Raw genomic sequence first — 16,161 nt, forward strand, 5'->3', positions numbered from 1 at the left:
CCCGGGGCGCGGAGCTTGACCACGAGAGGAATATTCACTGGGTCCCTCTGTCTGCTATGAGGGACAGGCACACAGCAGACGCGTAATGGGAAATGTAATAGGTCTGTCTCTCCGATATTAATTTAACATTGACATTTTTCATTTTTCCTTTCCATTGTCTCTTGCTTTGGTTAAAACATTTTGCCCCATTTAAAAACGACTAATTTGAACTGTGGGAGGTTCAAAATTGAACGCTTTGTCCAATTTTTGCGGGAACACCATGCCTACTTCTCTGTTCTTCCCCTCTCTGAAAAAAGCAATTAAAGTATGGAGGAAATCAGTTTCTTCAAATAACAGACAGGAATAGAATTCGGCTTCTAGTTTACCTAAAAGCGGCCAATATACGTTCAGTTTTTAAGTTGCTTTTTTCGTACTTCTGCACATGTCAAACGCTGTCATTTTCAGCAGTGCGCTCACCTGTTCAGAAGAAGTGTTGCTGTGGTCATCAGGTGGGGGCGTGGCTGTCGTTGGGTGGGACGGCGCCAAAGCCGAGTCGCTGCTGCTCCTCACCAACAGAGGTGTGTCTGTGTAGAGGAAGAGGGGATGCTGTAGGTCAGTCTGTCTTTCACTTGAATCGTGATACTAGCCCAATGTGGCAGGCCAGGGCCATACTGCTGAAAAGTCTATCACGATAGTCAAGTTTCCTATCATTTTCAATAACCTGTTGTATTTCTATCTATTTTCAGTGTCAGATTTTTACCTCTTTATTTTGAATAAACCTCTTCACCCACGCACATGGGTTAGAATCACAATGAAAAACACAAATAAATAATAATACCGGTGCACCAGCGAGTTGACCTGTCCATTTTTGTTAACAATTTCCTCTCTGTCGGCACTGATTTTTCTCACTCTGTTGGTAATGGGCTGTGCTTGTGTTGTACAACACTTGGCCAGGAGCGGAGCCGGTGCAGCAGATTGTGAGCCATAGTTGCCACGGCGTTCAATGCCAACCCTTCAGGCTGTCGCAGCTGCAGTGTCTCAGCGGCCGGCGAGGCTGCGGTTCGCGGGTCGCGGTATCAGATCGCGAGTCAAGCAGACATTACCAGAGCTATTGTGTGAGTTAACAGTTAACAGGCGGAGCATGGCCATAACTGTGGTGGGATCCACAATATAGCGTCTCAGTCACATGGTGCGTGGTGCAACCAAACTACACACTTGTTATTATCATTAAGGGATATGACAGGCTGTTTATGAGCCTCTTGAGTATTTCATCAAACTACTTTCTTTCTTTACTCTTTTCAAATGTAACATTTCATAACGTCAAACCATTGTCCCATCTCGCTGTAGCACTCTTTCTACACAGATGTTGATTCAGTGCTGTTCTACCTTCTCTGCCAGTGCAACAGTCCATCCCTCTAACAGGTTGTGTAAAATGCGCTATAGTAACCTGCCTTTTGCAGAAATCATATTATTTGTTTTCTCAAAATCCAAAAGCACAGAGGATAATCTGAGGAGTTGGAGAGTCTTTTGGCAACTCTTGCGCTAAGCAGCCGGCCTGCATCTTGTTTAAATGAGCATTAGGGAGGCTCAGAGGGTTAGAAATATCACTCAGGCTCTCTGAGCTTTTCAAATTCATTTGACACCAAAGTACTCCAAAAGAATTTTAATGTAGGGCATCTGTTGTCACATGAAGATGAGGCTAAAAGACAAGTGAATGGAAACTAACTGGGAAAAATTAGGGATATGTAGTGTTTATTCTATGTATTTAATACTAACAAATCAGTCCCTCTGTTTTGAAAAATAATAATTCAATAATTCATTTGAAGATGACTCGCAAATGGTCAAAGAGTGGACTGACAACCACCCAACCATTACGCCAAAGTCTCACACCCACCGTGTGCATTTTCATGTGACCAGCTGTTGCCTCCATGCCCCCTAAACACACACATAATCATATGCACACACACTTACTGCAACCCTTCCCCGCAGCCCAAAGGAGCTGAGAGAGGGAGAGGTAACATGGGCAGGTCTGAATCAACAATAAAACAATTCAAAAGAATCTAATTTGGACCTTTGTGCCGCCTCTCGCTTTTAATATCCAGCCCAAAGAGAGCAGGCTGGTATTTGTGGATGTAAAACCCGTAGCTCGGTGTTTTCAGATTTAACTCGACAGAGGAGAAAATAAAGACAGGGGGGGCGAAAAAAAGGGGAGAGCGTGAGATAAACAAAGGGGAAAGAGAGAGCCAGGGCCGATAGTGACAGCACGGAGGGAGGGAGAAAACCTAGAAAACTGAGAGACAGCGAGCGCGAAGGCAAACAAAATTCTCCTCTTTCCTGTAATCAATCTCTCTTTGGAGGGTCAGTGACAGGGTCCTGGTCTAACGTGGTCAGAATAGAGAGAGCAGCGGACAAGAACAAGCGGGAGGGGAAAAAGAAGTGGCAGGGGTCTCGGTGTGCGTGAGTGTGCGTGGTTTGTGATTGCAGACAGATGAAAAAAATTTCCAGCCACTCCAGGCACACATGCAACGATCATTTACGGCTCAAATAATCTCCACATGTTCGCTCATCTGATGTTGCGTTCAGGTTCATCTAATCATCGGTTAGTCTCGCCCTCCATCTGTCTGTGCTTCACGTCTTTTTCACTTCTACCAACAGTAAAAAGTTTAAAGACAAAGTGCCGACTCACTGTCACTGATGTGAAAGCACAAAAAGCTTTAAAACGTTCTTTTAATTACAGCTGCCTGGCTCCCAGTTTCAGATTCTTTGCTTTCGTGAGGGAAATCAACAGACTTCACGCAGAATCGTGAGGCAGAAACTACACAGAAAACAACATGATTTGAAATAACGAAATGTGCTTTGATTTGATACAGAAACATCTGCGGGAAAAGGGAAAAAAAAAACAACAAAAAAACAGGTATCTTCTCGGAGCTGGCATCAAAAGGCATCAGAAAAAACACATCAGACAGTGCACCAACATATCAGTGGCTTCTGCTCTCTCCATCTGATTATCTATTAATCTTGTGTGCATCTAAAATAGGTCAAACACAGCAGATACTTTTCAATGGTATTAAATGAGTCTTTTGTCAAGGTATTTTCAGAGCGAGCACAAAGTGAATTTTAGACATGGCATGCTTGCATTTTCAGCCCAAAGTCGAAGCTGCAAGCATCCACAGACTCGCTCTAGGTGGCAGAAGTCCAAGAGAAACTCATTTATAATATTTAAATCCGAGGGACAAATGTGTGTTTTTAAGTCCAATTCATGAGTGCACAGAGACCAGAGTAAATCAGAAAGAAATGGGAGTTCACGGTCAGCTCTGAGATCAGTCAGAAGGCCGAGGTTGAGCTGGGAACACAAGCAGATGCGCGCCACCCACACGGGGTCGACGTGTTAACTCGCTTGCAGCTAAAGACGATAGCATTGGTACATACGGAGTTCGAGGCAAATGAAGACGGACCGTACAAACAATTTACAGAAATTACAGAGGGACCTGCTTTGCATTTGCATTGATAATGAGCAGCAAATTCTTTAGACAAGTAACTCTGCTTTGACAACTGCAGGGCGAATGTCAGTAGAGTTTACTTATTTAACTATGTTCTGTGATAAAAAAACAAACTTTGAGAAAAATGTGGATTGTGTTGCTTCTTACTAAAAGGTGCAGTATGAAATGATTTTAGCCCAAAACACAAAATTTGATTAAAAATTATCAACAGAATGTGAAAAAATATTATGTTAAGGAGACAGAAGTGAGCATGATAACCAGCTGAAGGGGGAGATTTTTACACTCGACTATACAAGCAGGATATTAATTTGAGTCAGAGTATAGAGCTGAAGAAATCCAGCTGAGAGTCCGGGCTGCAGCTGAATTAGCAGATACGGTTGGCGAGACAAGACCAAGATCCAGACCTGAAGATGGCAAACAGCAACTGTTGGGGAATTTTCCCCCAGGCTTGCGTGGACATGTGCTAGGGACCTCAGTCAGGATCCCAAAGATAAACCGGAAAAAATAGACCAGCAGGACCGAGAGGAAAGACGGCCACCGAGTGAATATTTTGTCTATCTATGTTAGCTCAACGAGGCATATTCCTGTCTGCTACATTAAAAACAGAAACAACATTTGCAATATTTAATATTTCTTTAGGGCAGAACAATTTTACATATTTAAATGAAGTGTGGGATGAACCGGGACCGTGGTTTCCTTGTTCACCAAAGGTGTTTTTGTCAGTAAAGATCACATTTAAGATATTTGAAACTCCAATCCAATCACCAGAGAACAAAGAGCTGTGTATTAAATATATACTGTAGTCTCAAATTAGCTACTTGTTAGCAATGTCATTTTTCAGATGTATATTTACATTAGTGCTGCCTTCATATTTGATTCATAACATATTCATGCTAAAGATGTTAATGTAATATCTATAGACATGTGAAAACAAAAGCACTAGGGTTCAAATCTATCTTTAATTTGTTTACTGTGTGGGTGCTCTCACTGTAAATCATCATCAAAATACAAGTGTAAGGAGCTGGAGAGGGAGTCTCTAACTATAATTATTTAAAAAAAAAAAAAAAAAGTGTACAAAAAGAACAATTACTAACAAATACCGAAAAGGCAACCAGATGAACTCATTAAGAAAAGATGCACAAGGCTGAACATCTTATTATATCCAGACCATATTATCATATGCACATCATTAACACAATATCAGTGTCAGTTTTTAATATCAGTTATCGAGAAAACTGAGAAACTGTGACACCCCTAAATTGAATCTTTCATATTAACTTATTCACGCTGTCCACCTGAATCTTTACATCCATATTTAAAACACATCCATCCTCTTATCCATTTTTATGACCTGATTATCTGGATTCAGGTTGTGGTGAGCATGTGAGCCATTAAACTGATTTAGAAGACTCCTCATCCAAAATTAAATAACTTAAAACATCACTAAAATGTATCTAATGGCTTCATTATATATATGGAAAACACATCATTTACAGATGCAGTCTTGATGAATTATAAGCGATTAATGGCTGTAAGCATACTTTGTATAGGTGTGACGATTAGAGCTGCATAGACCCGGAGCTAGCAGGCTGTCCTTAGCTTGTGTACACACTTATGTAATTGGAGCAAGTACAAATAATTTGTTACTGTGCATTTTTCAGGTAACTTTATTTCACTGGAGTATTTATTTTTCTGACAACGTTTCACTTTTACTCCATTTTGACACAAATATATATCTAATCTAATCTTTCTCTGCCGTCTTTCCCTCTTCCTCCTGTTACCACCTGTCTTGTATTTAAAGTGTATGCAGATAAAAATACACAGGGCGGCGAGCACATATTAGGATTTTAAAAAGGAAAAACACATACACTCGCATATTTGTTGTGAGCCAAGTCTGCTGTGGAAATATTAAAGAATTCCCCACCATATGGAAAAAAGTTCCACACAGTGATGATCTGCACAACATTAAATGAAACCTCAAGGACACGAGGTACATTAAGTATCAAAATACCTTGAATATTGCAAGGCCAGCTGGACCACATTATAGAACCTGTTAAAACTGGATCCCGTGGATTTTAAAAAAGATACTGAGTGATGAAGTGTAGGAAACAGCTTATTTCCAAAGTGGCTATAATTGATTTTCAAAATGAGCCCCACAAATACAGACTTATACATCACCGCGATGTCGATGATGCGACTTTGTTAAGTGACCAAGGCCACTCCATGGTCACAGTCAGGGTCCATTACCCAGCGGTCAGCCCCATAAATCCTCCTCCATTTATCCATCGGAGTCAAATCTGCCTCCATCAATCCTCCCACCACTTAGAGCCCCGGAGCCCAGCCCAGCCATGTGAAGGAACCTGAGGGTCACTGGCTCTGACCTCTGACCTCCATTGACCTTAGGGGGGTCAAGTGGTGTCACAGGGGGTCAGAGATATTGATGAGAGTGACAGTTTTAACTCTCTTATGGTCAGCCACCGTTTGGACACTGATAAACAAGACTGCCACAGAGTCATTGGTAATCAAAGGTGACTGGGCAGGAGGAAACAGGTTTCAGCATGGGTTAGTACTTTAACGGAATAAACCATTCAGTTGTTTACATGCCTGGATAATTGTACCATGTATCAATAAGCAACTCTGACTAATTGAGCTAGGATCATATGGATGTAGTGACCTGATGAGCGATCCCTGCCACACTTGAAGAATAATCCAACTGTTTTTGTGACAGTGTATAATCAGTTTGCAACAGTTACTTCCGCCAAGGAGGTTACATTTTCACCCCTGTCTGTTTGTTCAGAGGTTGGTTTGTCAGCAGGATTACACAAAAAACTACTGAACGGATTTCCACAAAACTAAGATGGAGGATGGGTCTCGGCCAAAAATAGACCCCTGTAACCTCTGGTGATAAAGGGATGGATCAAAATTTTGCACATTTTTGTTTCTCGGGGAATAACACACGGATCTTGAGGGAAAAAATCAGGGGGATTTACATGGCTGATGATAAGTGAAAATGAAAACGTACGAAGTGAAATAAACCAACAAACGTTTTCTGATGCCATCGTGCTGACCTTTTTTTCAGTATTCAACTTTTATATTAGTTGCTTCCCCTATCATTATTGCTGATTGGAGCCATTTCGCTTTTCAGCCTATAAAAAGGGAGGCTTGACAACTATTGCAATAGAAGAAAAAGGTGTAATGACAGAAATTAGGAGAGCCCAGGTCTGAAGTGTTAGATTGCCACCACCTTTTCGTCTCTTCAGTGGAGGCTTGAATTAATTTGAAATCACATGCTTCATGTATGTAGTGATTCATTTGTGCAAAGTATGGCAATAATTCACCACTCAAGTTTTTTCAATGCACAAATTGAAAACAAAAAAAAAAAGATCACATGGATGTTGTCAAAACTCAAATATAAAACATGTCTAGACATCTACAGTGAAGATATAACTAACTTTAAATGCTAAATTATGGAATCTAAGCACTATTTGAACATGTTTTTATCTGATCTAAAACAGGCCTTGCCATTTGATCGAGAAATAAAACTGAAAAGCTTTTAAGGAAGTTATGAAGAGAGGCTAAAAGTTCATCTTAAAGCAGCAGCGTGGCATCTGTAGCCCTCAGGAGCTGCACATCATGATTGCCCTCTGTGCAAAGTGAGCACAACTTTCATTTATTTTAAGATCACAGGCATTTGCTGACTTTAACAGGCAGTCTCCTGCCAAAAGGGTGGAGAGGAGGTGGAAGTGCTAAATTATGAGATGTATTTTAGGTTGGCTAATTTGACAGAACTGTATAGCCACAACCACAAGGTGCCCTGCGACTTTAAATAGACCTCGCCAACCAAACTCATCTCAGTCGCCACTTCAAGGCCAGAAAAAAACCAAACAACAACGCATTCAAACGCACCCATGTTATGTACCTCCCTTATCTCTCTGTTGAGATTTGCGTAATTGGAGAGACCTGAAGACGCCCTGTGATGCCAGTTTTGTGTTTATCTGCTTCCTATTCTCCATCTGCAGCTCGACGCCAAACTAGGCTGCTTATGCAATCCTGGGAACACAGAGGTTTATTTTAAGAATTTCCTCTTGTTTTCAGCTCCGTGGAAGTTCTGTAAGGCTACAGTGCTAGTTCACTGCCAGGGCAGGATGAAAACAAGGATGCATCATGTTTCTGTCTGGCTGTGTGTGACTGTGTGTGACCGTGTGTGGGTCTGGGTACACACGGTAATCAGTATTTGTGCTTTTGTTTGCCTTTGAGTTTGCATGTGCAAGCATGCGTGTGGTGTGTGTGTGTGAGTACATTTATCGAAAATAGCAACTGTGCCTCTGTATGTATGTATGTGTGTGTGTGTGTGTGTGTGTGTGTGTGTGTGTGTGTGTGTGTGTGTGTGTGTGTGTGTGTGTGTGTGTGTGTTCATGCCACAGGCCAGGGTGGTCTTGTTTCTTTCTCAATCGATAGTGCAACCTGGCTCAGGCTGCACATGGGATGATGCGATAAGGACTCTCTTCCTATGTGTGTGTGTGTGTGTGTGTGTGTCATGGCCATGTAGCAGCAGATCAATGCAGGTCTAATCATCCCACTGGGGCAGTGTGAAGTCCAATCACCTTGTTCAAACAAACAGCCCAACCTGACAGACAAACACTTTGATGGCTGACTGATTACTGAATTGCTCTCCAGCCTGTCCACCACCACTCAGTGCGATTACATGCACACAATAACCAGATTATTGTGAATAATCGGATTAAGGTAACAGTGAGATTCAAGCATTCTCGTGGTTTGGGGTGACCTGATTCGCCCAGTTACCCCAGTTCACATGATCTGTTGATTAATAGGGTTAATGTCTCGATTGAAGGGTGAGTCGTAGCCTGTGTGACACATCTTATTATCCCACAGCTGTTAGCCTCACTGCAGGTAGATAACAATGATGTTTCCTGGAACCTGAGCCGAATAAAGCTATTAAATGTCACAGTTATACAGCCACCAGGTTATATTTACTCCATCGTTGGCTTTAATTCGACTAAGACAACACACATGACATCTGCAGTACAATATTCTGCCAGCCCGTATTGCTATTATCTTGCTTAACCCTTTGAACGGTTTTATTCCCTTTATTTAGAAGCTTATGGAATATTTACTACATGTCATAGCTTGACATGACATATATTCATTCAGTCAAATGCAGGATAAGTAGGGCTCCTTTGAAATGTCATTATTTGGCATGTCAGTGTTTTTGTGGGGGGAAAAAATGTTTTACATAATTTGAAATGTGTGAATGAATCAATCATTTCCTCCCTGTATCACGCCAACCGATCCTCGTCGAATGCCAGATGTGTGATGCACTCGAGTGTGCCAGGGACACTGATGGAACGGTCCAAATCTTACGACAGGAGCCTGTATTGCTCTCAGGTTTTGAGGCCAATGCCAAAGCCGACATTAGGGGGTAAAACAAATTCAGATATCGATATATCAGCCAATGATTGCTCAAATGTGGCCATCCAACACTTGTGACAGAGATATGTCATGTTACGGAGGCAGGATATTTTATATTTTATATTTAAAGACTTTCTTGTTCAAAATGACATCAGTATACTGAAACAAACTACACTGGGAATTTAGTAATTACAGTAACAACTGTTAGGAAAAACAGATATTGAGAGTGTAAAACAAAACAGTAAATATTCATAAATCTCATAATTTCTATTCTTTTTTTTTTGTTGTTTAAATTCCATTTGTGAAGAATGGGTTTAATAGGGATAGCTAATCCAGTTATAGGGGAAACATTAGCATTTGTGATTGCTTATCAGTTAAAGAGAACAGTTTGGCCGTTTGTAAAGAATACTGTTTATAGATACAACTTCAAATTTCTACTCTAAAAAGAAACTTGAAATCTGCCTGACTGTCTGAAATGATGTCATTACAAACAATCCACAGACTAGAAGTGATGTAACACCCATTTTGTTAGAGCAAACGGGAGAACCAACACACACATATACACACTCCCTTAAGACCTTCCCAGCAGTGGATGGGTGACCACTTTTGGGTTGTTTAACTTGCATGCTGGGATTGTTTTGTCGAACTGTGCCTGTGTCTATGTGCGTGCGTGCATGTCTGAGTGACAAAAGCTGCTTTAATGCACGAGCCTGGCTCTGTGTGAGGGGCGTCACGGGGTCAAATCCTAACTAAGTTAGTCAGGGTTCAACAGGGCAGGTTGAGGGGGTAGAGGCAGGAAGGGGTCCCACTGGGTAAAAGACAGGGTGGTGGGGGGATGAAATTAGTCCATTCACGCTCTGCTGGACCCTGGGCATGCTAACTGGCTACAGCGCTAATCTAGTTAGCGCTGGAAGCCATGCAGAGAAGGTATCAGGTGGAGGGGTGATGGGTCGGGGGGTCTAGAGGAGCCGGGTGGTGAGCTGGATGGCAGGTGGTTGAGGCTGAATAGTAGAGTAGGCAAGACATGAGTGGAGAGGGGGCAGATAACAGGGCAGAGGGCAAAAGCGGGCAGAGGGAAAGGGGTGGCAAAGGGCAGGTGTGTGTATATGTGTGTATGGGCGGGGTCACACTGTTTTTCTAAAGCCGACAGATGGAGGGGGAAAAAATAAAAGGGGGTGACGGGGTGGCCCAGTGATTAGACAGACTCTTGTTAAATCACATCCAGGCTCATTTAATCCTTTATCTTTCATGTTGTGTCTGTCATTCAAGACTGGATGAATACAAGACACTGAAAAAACAGAAAGAAGAAAACTGAACAGATAAAAACCATGCTCTAGATTATTTACAGTAAAATGTATCTTTAGCCTGAACAGACTGTGGGCCCAGACGGAGCATATATTTCCCCCGAGGCCCCCCGAGGCGTCTGACTGACTAGTCTTGTGATGTTTTTCCCACTGGAGATGCACCATGACCCAGTAACTTTATTTCCTAACTGCAGGAAAAAAAAAGCCATTCCATGCACATTTGACCTAAAAAAAAAAAAGCAGCATTTTTCTATCATCATCTGCACATATACTTTTTGTGTTTTTTAGTACTGTATCTGCCCTGTGGAGCTGACCTTGATCGAGTCACTGAACTGCTAACAGCCTCAGAAGTGATTTGTTTTTCAGCTGACCCTAACCTCTGACTTCACAAGCAAACACAGAATTTCCCAGCAGGAGCTAAGGCCGAGAAGATAAAAATGTAATTTATCACTGCAACACTTCTCTATAAAAACACGACCAGTTAAAGGAAAGCGAAACATTTGTTATATTTATTCCGTCATTTCGATATGATTCTACACACACACTTAAGGCTGCTTGACTTTGGAGTTTTAAGCTTTTGTGCTGCTGCACTTGCAGATAAAATCACGAAGATAAGAGCAGCAGCTAAATACCAAGAGGGGCAAAGAATCAGAGGATAGCAAACAAAATAGAAAACAAGAGCTGAGAGGGGAGAGATGCAGGGAGCGGGAGAATGATGCAGAGCAGCAGGATAAAGGTGTGTATCCTGGTTAAGATGAGAGGTTTTGGAGTATCCTGGTTGTGTTTTGTGCATATCAGCAGTTGCATGCAGTTTCAGAAACCTGGATAAGACTTTATCCCAGCTTTGGGAAACCCACCAGGAGCACTCAAATAGAAACCGGGATACAGCGGTTAGCCAACATACACCAGGTTTCTGAACTGTCTCATGTTGGCTGAGATGGTGAGAAATCAAGACACACTTGCAGGCAGATGATCAGAATACTTATACTGCTATGATCATATACAGAGGGATATGAATAACCAGGGTTTTTTATGTTCCATGTAAACGCCATATCTGCACTTTAATGCTCAAAAACATAAAGCTGATCCACATATAAACACAACCATTGTTGGATTTCTTGCAGCGTTAACAGACTTTCTTTAGGGCTTGACAATCATAACAATGACTTAAAGTATCTGCCACAGGTCCTTTACTAAATGGAGCGTGCTGTCATCTTTGAGCAAGGTCAACTGTTGTAATTTTTTAACAAGTTCATTCATCATCGCTCACTTCCTCAACCTTTCTGTTTGCTGTCTTACCCCAGGTCTCCATTCGCTCTACATCACAGAGACTGTGATCGGCTGCACAGCGCTACATTAAATCTGGCAAAGAACATGATTGATCAGCAACAACACTAAACAGGTGAAGTGAATATCATTGATCATCTTGTTAAAATGCAATGATCTGCTGGGAGACCTTGGGTGCGGGAATTCACGTGGATGCTCGGTGTCATAAATCACCCACCCAAACACTGATGTAGAGGTCCCCCCCCACCCAGCTTGACAATGCTCCCTATCCATGCTACAAAAAAAATGTTAAGGAATCAAACTGGCCTCCAAATTCCCAATGTAATCAAGCATCTGTTGCCTAAGTCTGATCCACAGAGGCCTCATCTCCCTGCCATTGGGGAATGCTGTCACGAGGAGGTGTAAATGCTCTGCAACTGTGTTTGGGTGAGAGGTGTGTATGAAGTGGCATCCACCTGGAAGCTTCCTTTCAAAACACTGCATTGTAACAAGATGCTCCATGTTATGCACTTCACCATGTGGCTGATCGGCATACATGGTATACAACAGGAGAATACAGAATACTGTAAGTGTGAGTGTAGTTATATGAGAGTCAGCCCTGGGAAGGCAAAGCATTAGTTAGTTAAGCATTAATTCATCAAGATATTTGGTATTTCAGAGGCGGATTTGGAGTATATCCATCACCTTAATGGCGCACAGATGGAAGCTTTTGTCACTAGAAGGATAGATAAAGATGTGACGAAGACAAAATGAAGGAGCAGAATGGCTCTCATTAATATCATGTTCGTCACATTGTACAGTCAAATGCATTAACAGACTTCAATGAGACCAAAATGTAATAGAATATAAAACAGTGGTTGGACAGAGGTGAGAAGCCGTATGTGGTTGAGGTATAAATGATCCGACATCCATAAATAAGTAGGCGGAAGCAAAATTTAGGCGATTTCCTGCTATATTTTAGTGAAAGGCTTTATCTTCAACAGTCAGTATAAAAAGACGTACACAGATTTCGTGGCTCACAGTCAGATGAATGTGTGAAAACAAGAACAAACTCAGTGAAGAGCCTGAAGTGAGGCCAACGCTGCGTCAACACTGCATCTGTTTTCACACGCTATCACGTCACAGTAGCTTCAGCTTACAGCTGTTCCATAAATGTACTCTCTGACTTATTCTCTCACACTCACACACACCTGCCCTTACACACACACACACCTCCCACTGTCTCGCCGCGATACATTTTTTCACATGCACAAAAAAAAAATTATGAAAGTGTTGATTGAGCATTGCTGAGATGTTTTGTGAGACTTTCTCAGAAACTTCTCTTACATTCACAACCGCGCCCAGAATATGAACGACGAATTGTAATCATGCAAAATCTGCTCTGATTGAATGATACAAGCTGCCATCTTTGTCTGAAAATGAAAAAAAAGATTTCAAAAAACGCACAAGAAGTCAAACAGCAGATGTGACATACTTGCTTTGAGGCTGGCCTCGTTGACTTCAATCTCCCCTCTGATTGGCTCAGTGTACTGCAGGTGGGGGAAGTAGTGGAAGGGTTCTGGGCTGGGGGCGGCACTGGAGTAGCCGTTGGACATGGTCTCCCTGGGACTGTCCGTCCTCCCACGCTGGACCTCATCGTACACAGCCACCAGCTGGAAGAGACAAACACACAGAGACTCAAACTGCGCCCTGAATATTCGAAAATATTAAACATCGTTTGCAAGCGATCTAAAATGAACAAGCTTTCCTCAAGATAAGCATGACAGTCTAAACAATGAGGTGCCTGGCATATGAACAAGCCGGAAGCCAGGTTATATATCGTCCCCACTGTGCCATGATCACAGTGAGGCTTTTATGTGATTTATCTTGCCAACAGTGGGGATGCAACGTGCCTCAATCTGCCAAGTGTGCAGATGTGTGAGTGTGCGTGTCAGAGTGTGGGTGTGTGTGTGTCTGGAGGCGAGCAAACTGGATTCACAGCTCATTTGCTCTCAAACCTCTTACACAACTCGCACAACACTCCGGCGAATGCCACTTCAGCAACGCAACTTTCTTTATCTTTGAACAAACGGGGGAGAAAAAAATAAAATAAAAATCTGACCGGTGATTCCGCAGAGGCCGCTTCAGAGGAGTTAACACACGGGCGACGGGGTGAGGTGAGGTGTGTACGTATGAAATTAACAGTGGAATGAGATCTGACATGAGAATGAGAAGCTGTCAAACACAATGACACGGCTGCCACAATGAGACGTCGGGAGGAGATGGGGGCGGCCAAATGAACAGGGGATGGAGGGCAGAGGAACGACAAACAATCCTAATTGAGACAGGGACATGATGGCAGATAGAGCAAAGTGGAATGCGTGTGTGTGTGTTAGTGTGTGTGTGACTTGGCGGGGCTATGCATTGTGGCTACAAGGTTTGATAAATGGGTGCGTGGCGGCGTGACGCTCTCATTAGACGGTGCAGGCGAAGGAAATGACCACTTAATGAAAAGCAATAACCGCAATGGAACGAGGGATGGAAATAAAACAACAGATGAGTGCAGGACGTCAATTAACAACGAAGGAGCACGGAGGCTGTTTGTGTGGTTGTGTGTGTGTGTGTCTGTGTAAGTGTTTACGTGTGTGTAAACAATAAGCGCGGCGGAGGCGGGCGAAATATGCATCATCCATCACGCTGTGATGCCGCCTCTCACCTCAACCTCCCGTGATTCAATATCCTCATGACACCTGGCCGCCGCCTTGCAAAGGAGATTCGTCGACTGCATGCATATGTGTGTGTGTGTGTGAGAGAGAGAGCATTAGAGAGAGTGAGTGAAAGAAAAGATGAGGAATTGAGGGACTGGCAGATGCAGAGAAGAAGAAAAGAAAAGACCGAACGCCAGGAAAACAATCTGATTGCACCGCTTGATGGATGCTTCTTGAGCTCTTTCTCTCACTTCTTTATCTGCTTTCCTCTTTCTCTCCTTATCTCCCTCCCTCCCGAGCCTCCGTCTCTTTCTCCAAACTCGCTGACAGCATCAATCAAAGCAGAAGTCTCGGAGCGTAATGTGATGTGTGCGTGCGCGACACACACACACACACAAACACGAACCGGTAGGCACGTACGGAAACACAGCGACGAGCTCCCCTCAAAAACGATTTATTCGTTTTGAACAACAACGACTTGTTTTAATGCGTGGAGCGGTGATGATGATTTGCTTTCTCCAGAGTTTATTTTTCTATGGCTGACACAGGCAGGGAGTGATGCTGATGAAGGCCGCCCTGCTGCTTCCACTCATCACTCAATCAAACACAAAGCGTCAACAAAATGAATCATGTATTTCTTTATTTGGAACAAGCTGAAGTATGGAGAGCAGGACCTTTTGCGGCGTCAAATTTCAGCCTCAATGAGGACTTTCCATTGATCACATGCTCTGAAACCAATAAGTGTCCAAACATCTTCCAAACCAAAGATGTGATGAATAAAAAAAACACTATTTACTTAACACAACAGATTCTTCAAATGTCAAATTATTTTAATGTTAATTATTGAATGGCCCCAGATCGATGCAGGCTAGCAGGGTGCCAACAAAGCTGACAGCTGATGGGTGCTGAGCAGGGTCAAACTGAGGTGAGAATGAGAGTGTGTCAGAATGTTAAAATGCTGATGGCAAATCTTCACTGATTCCATTATGTGAGCAAACAGTCACTTCTAACAAGATGCAGTTTGAATCCAAAGCAGCTACCACTGAAGAAAAAAAGCAGTGGTTGGGGATAAAAGTTTCTTAAAGCTTAACAAACTAAAACAAAATCTATCTGTAGGTGTTGGGGGCTGGCGATCTGATGAGGTCTACTTTTGAGACAAATTGTTGAGACTCTGGTATCAAATGACCTCCTGCTGTTGCCAAACATCACGTAACCTAATTATCTTGGAGATCTGCGCCACATAAACCCAAGCCTGTCAATACAGTGATGTAAACGAGCCTAGTTGGCTTTTTCTTGGTTGATAAATTAGAGGAAAAAAAATGCAGCATGGGCAATGTGGGGCCTGTGGCAAAAATAAGAATAACCTTTAATTGGATATGGTGATTTAATGGTGAAATTCGACAGGCCAAGGGAGTGGTGAAAATTGCATATAGCATTAAAAGTAAGACATAAACTGCTTTGCTTCTTCCCTAATTTGAGTGAACTTATCCTTTAATATGCCAAGCTTTGTCTGCCGTTGCTGCTTAATAGCTTTACTTATTGTAAAAGTCCTCCCACCAAACAAAGATGTCATTGTCCATTGTGATGTTTCTTATCATACGGCAATTCAGTGGACATCGTCCAACCCTTAGATGTATTACTGGGGAAGCTCTCTCAGGGCGTCTTGTTACAGACTGTATTCAAGCCATCAGTCAGCTGTTCCAGATGGAACTTCAAACATTAATATTACGAAATGCTCCAAGAGGAAACTTGGGAAAAGCTCATTTTTCCAAAAGCACACAGCAGTAGAAAATTCAGTCCTTCAAGTGCAGCACCAACATGCTCTTTCGGAGGGCCCTGTGCCCCAGGATAAAGAACACCACCTTGAATAGTTCACAGCATGTTTACTTAACACACAGGTTCCCTCTCAGTCCCTCCTGACTGCGATTAGTATTCTAGGAAACAAATCGCCTTATTTTTCCTGCTGCGTCTGTG

At 42.6% G+C, this 16,161-nt stretch overlaps 1 protein-coding gene across 2 annotated transcripts in view; it reads right to left on the minus strand.

The window, feature by feature from the left end:
- pard3ba (par-3 family cell polarity regulator beta a) overlaps positions 1 to 16,161 on the minus strand; it is a 171,824-nt gene that overhangs the window by 125,546 nt on the left and 30,117 nt on the right. For both annotated transcript variants that reach the window (XM_037091436.1, XM_037091437.1), the window contains exons 3-4: positions 12,975 to 13,152; positions 457 to 563 (exon numbers count right to left, since the gene is read on the minus strand). In XM_037091436.1, the coding sequence (XP_036947331.1) occupies positions 457 to 563; positions 12,975 to 13,152 (285 nt within the window). The remainder of the gene's footprint in view (positions 1 to 456; positions 564 to 12,974; positions 13,153 to 16,161) is intronic.

This window comes from Acanthopagrus latus, chromosome 24, assembly GCF_904848185.1.
Source record: "Acanthopagrus latus isolate v.2019 chromosome 24, fAcaLat1.1, whole genome shotgun sequence".
Lineage (NCBI taxonomy): Eukaryota > Metazoa > Chordata > Actinopteri > Spariformes > Sparidae > Acanthopagrus > Acanthopagrus latus.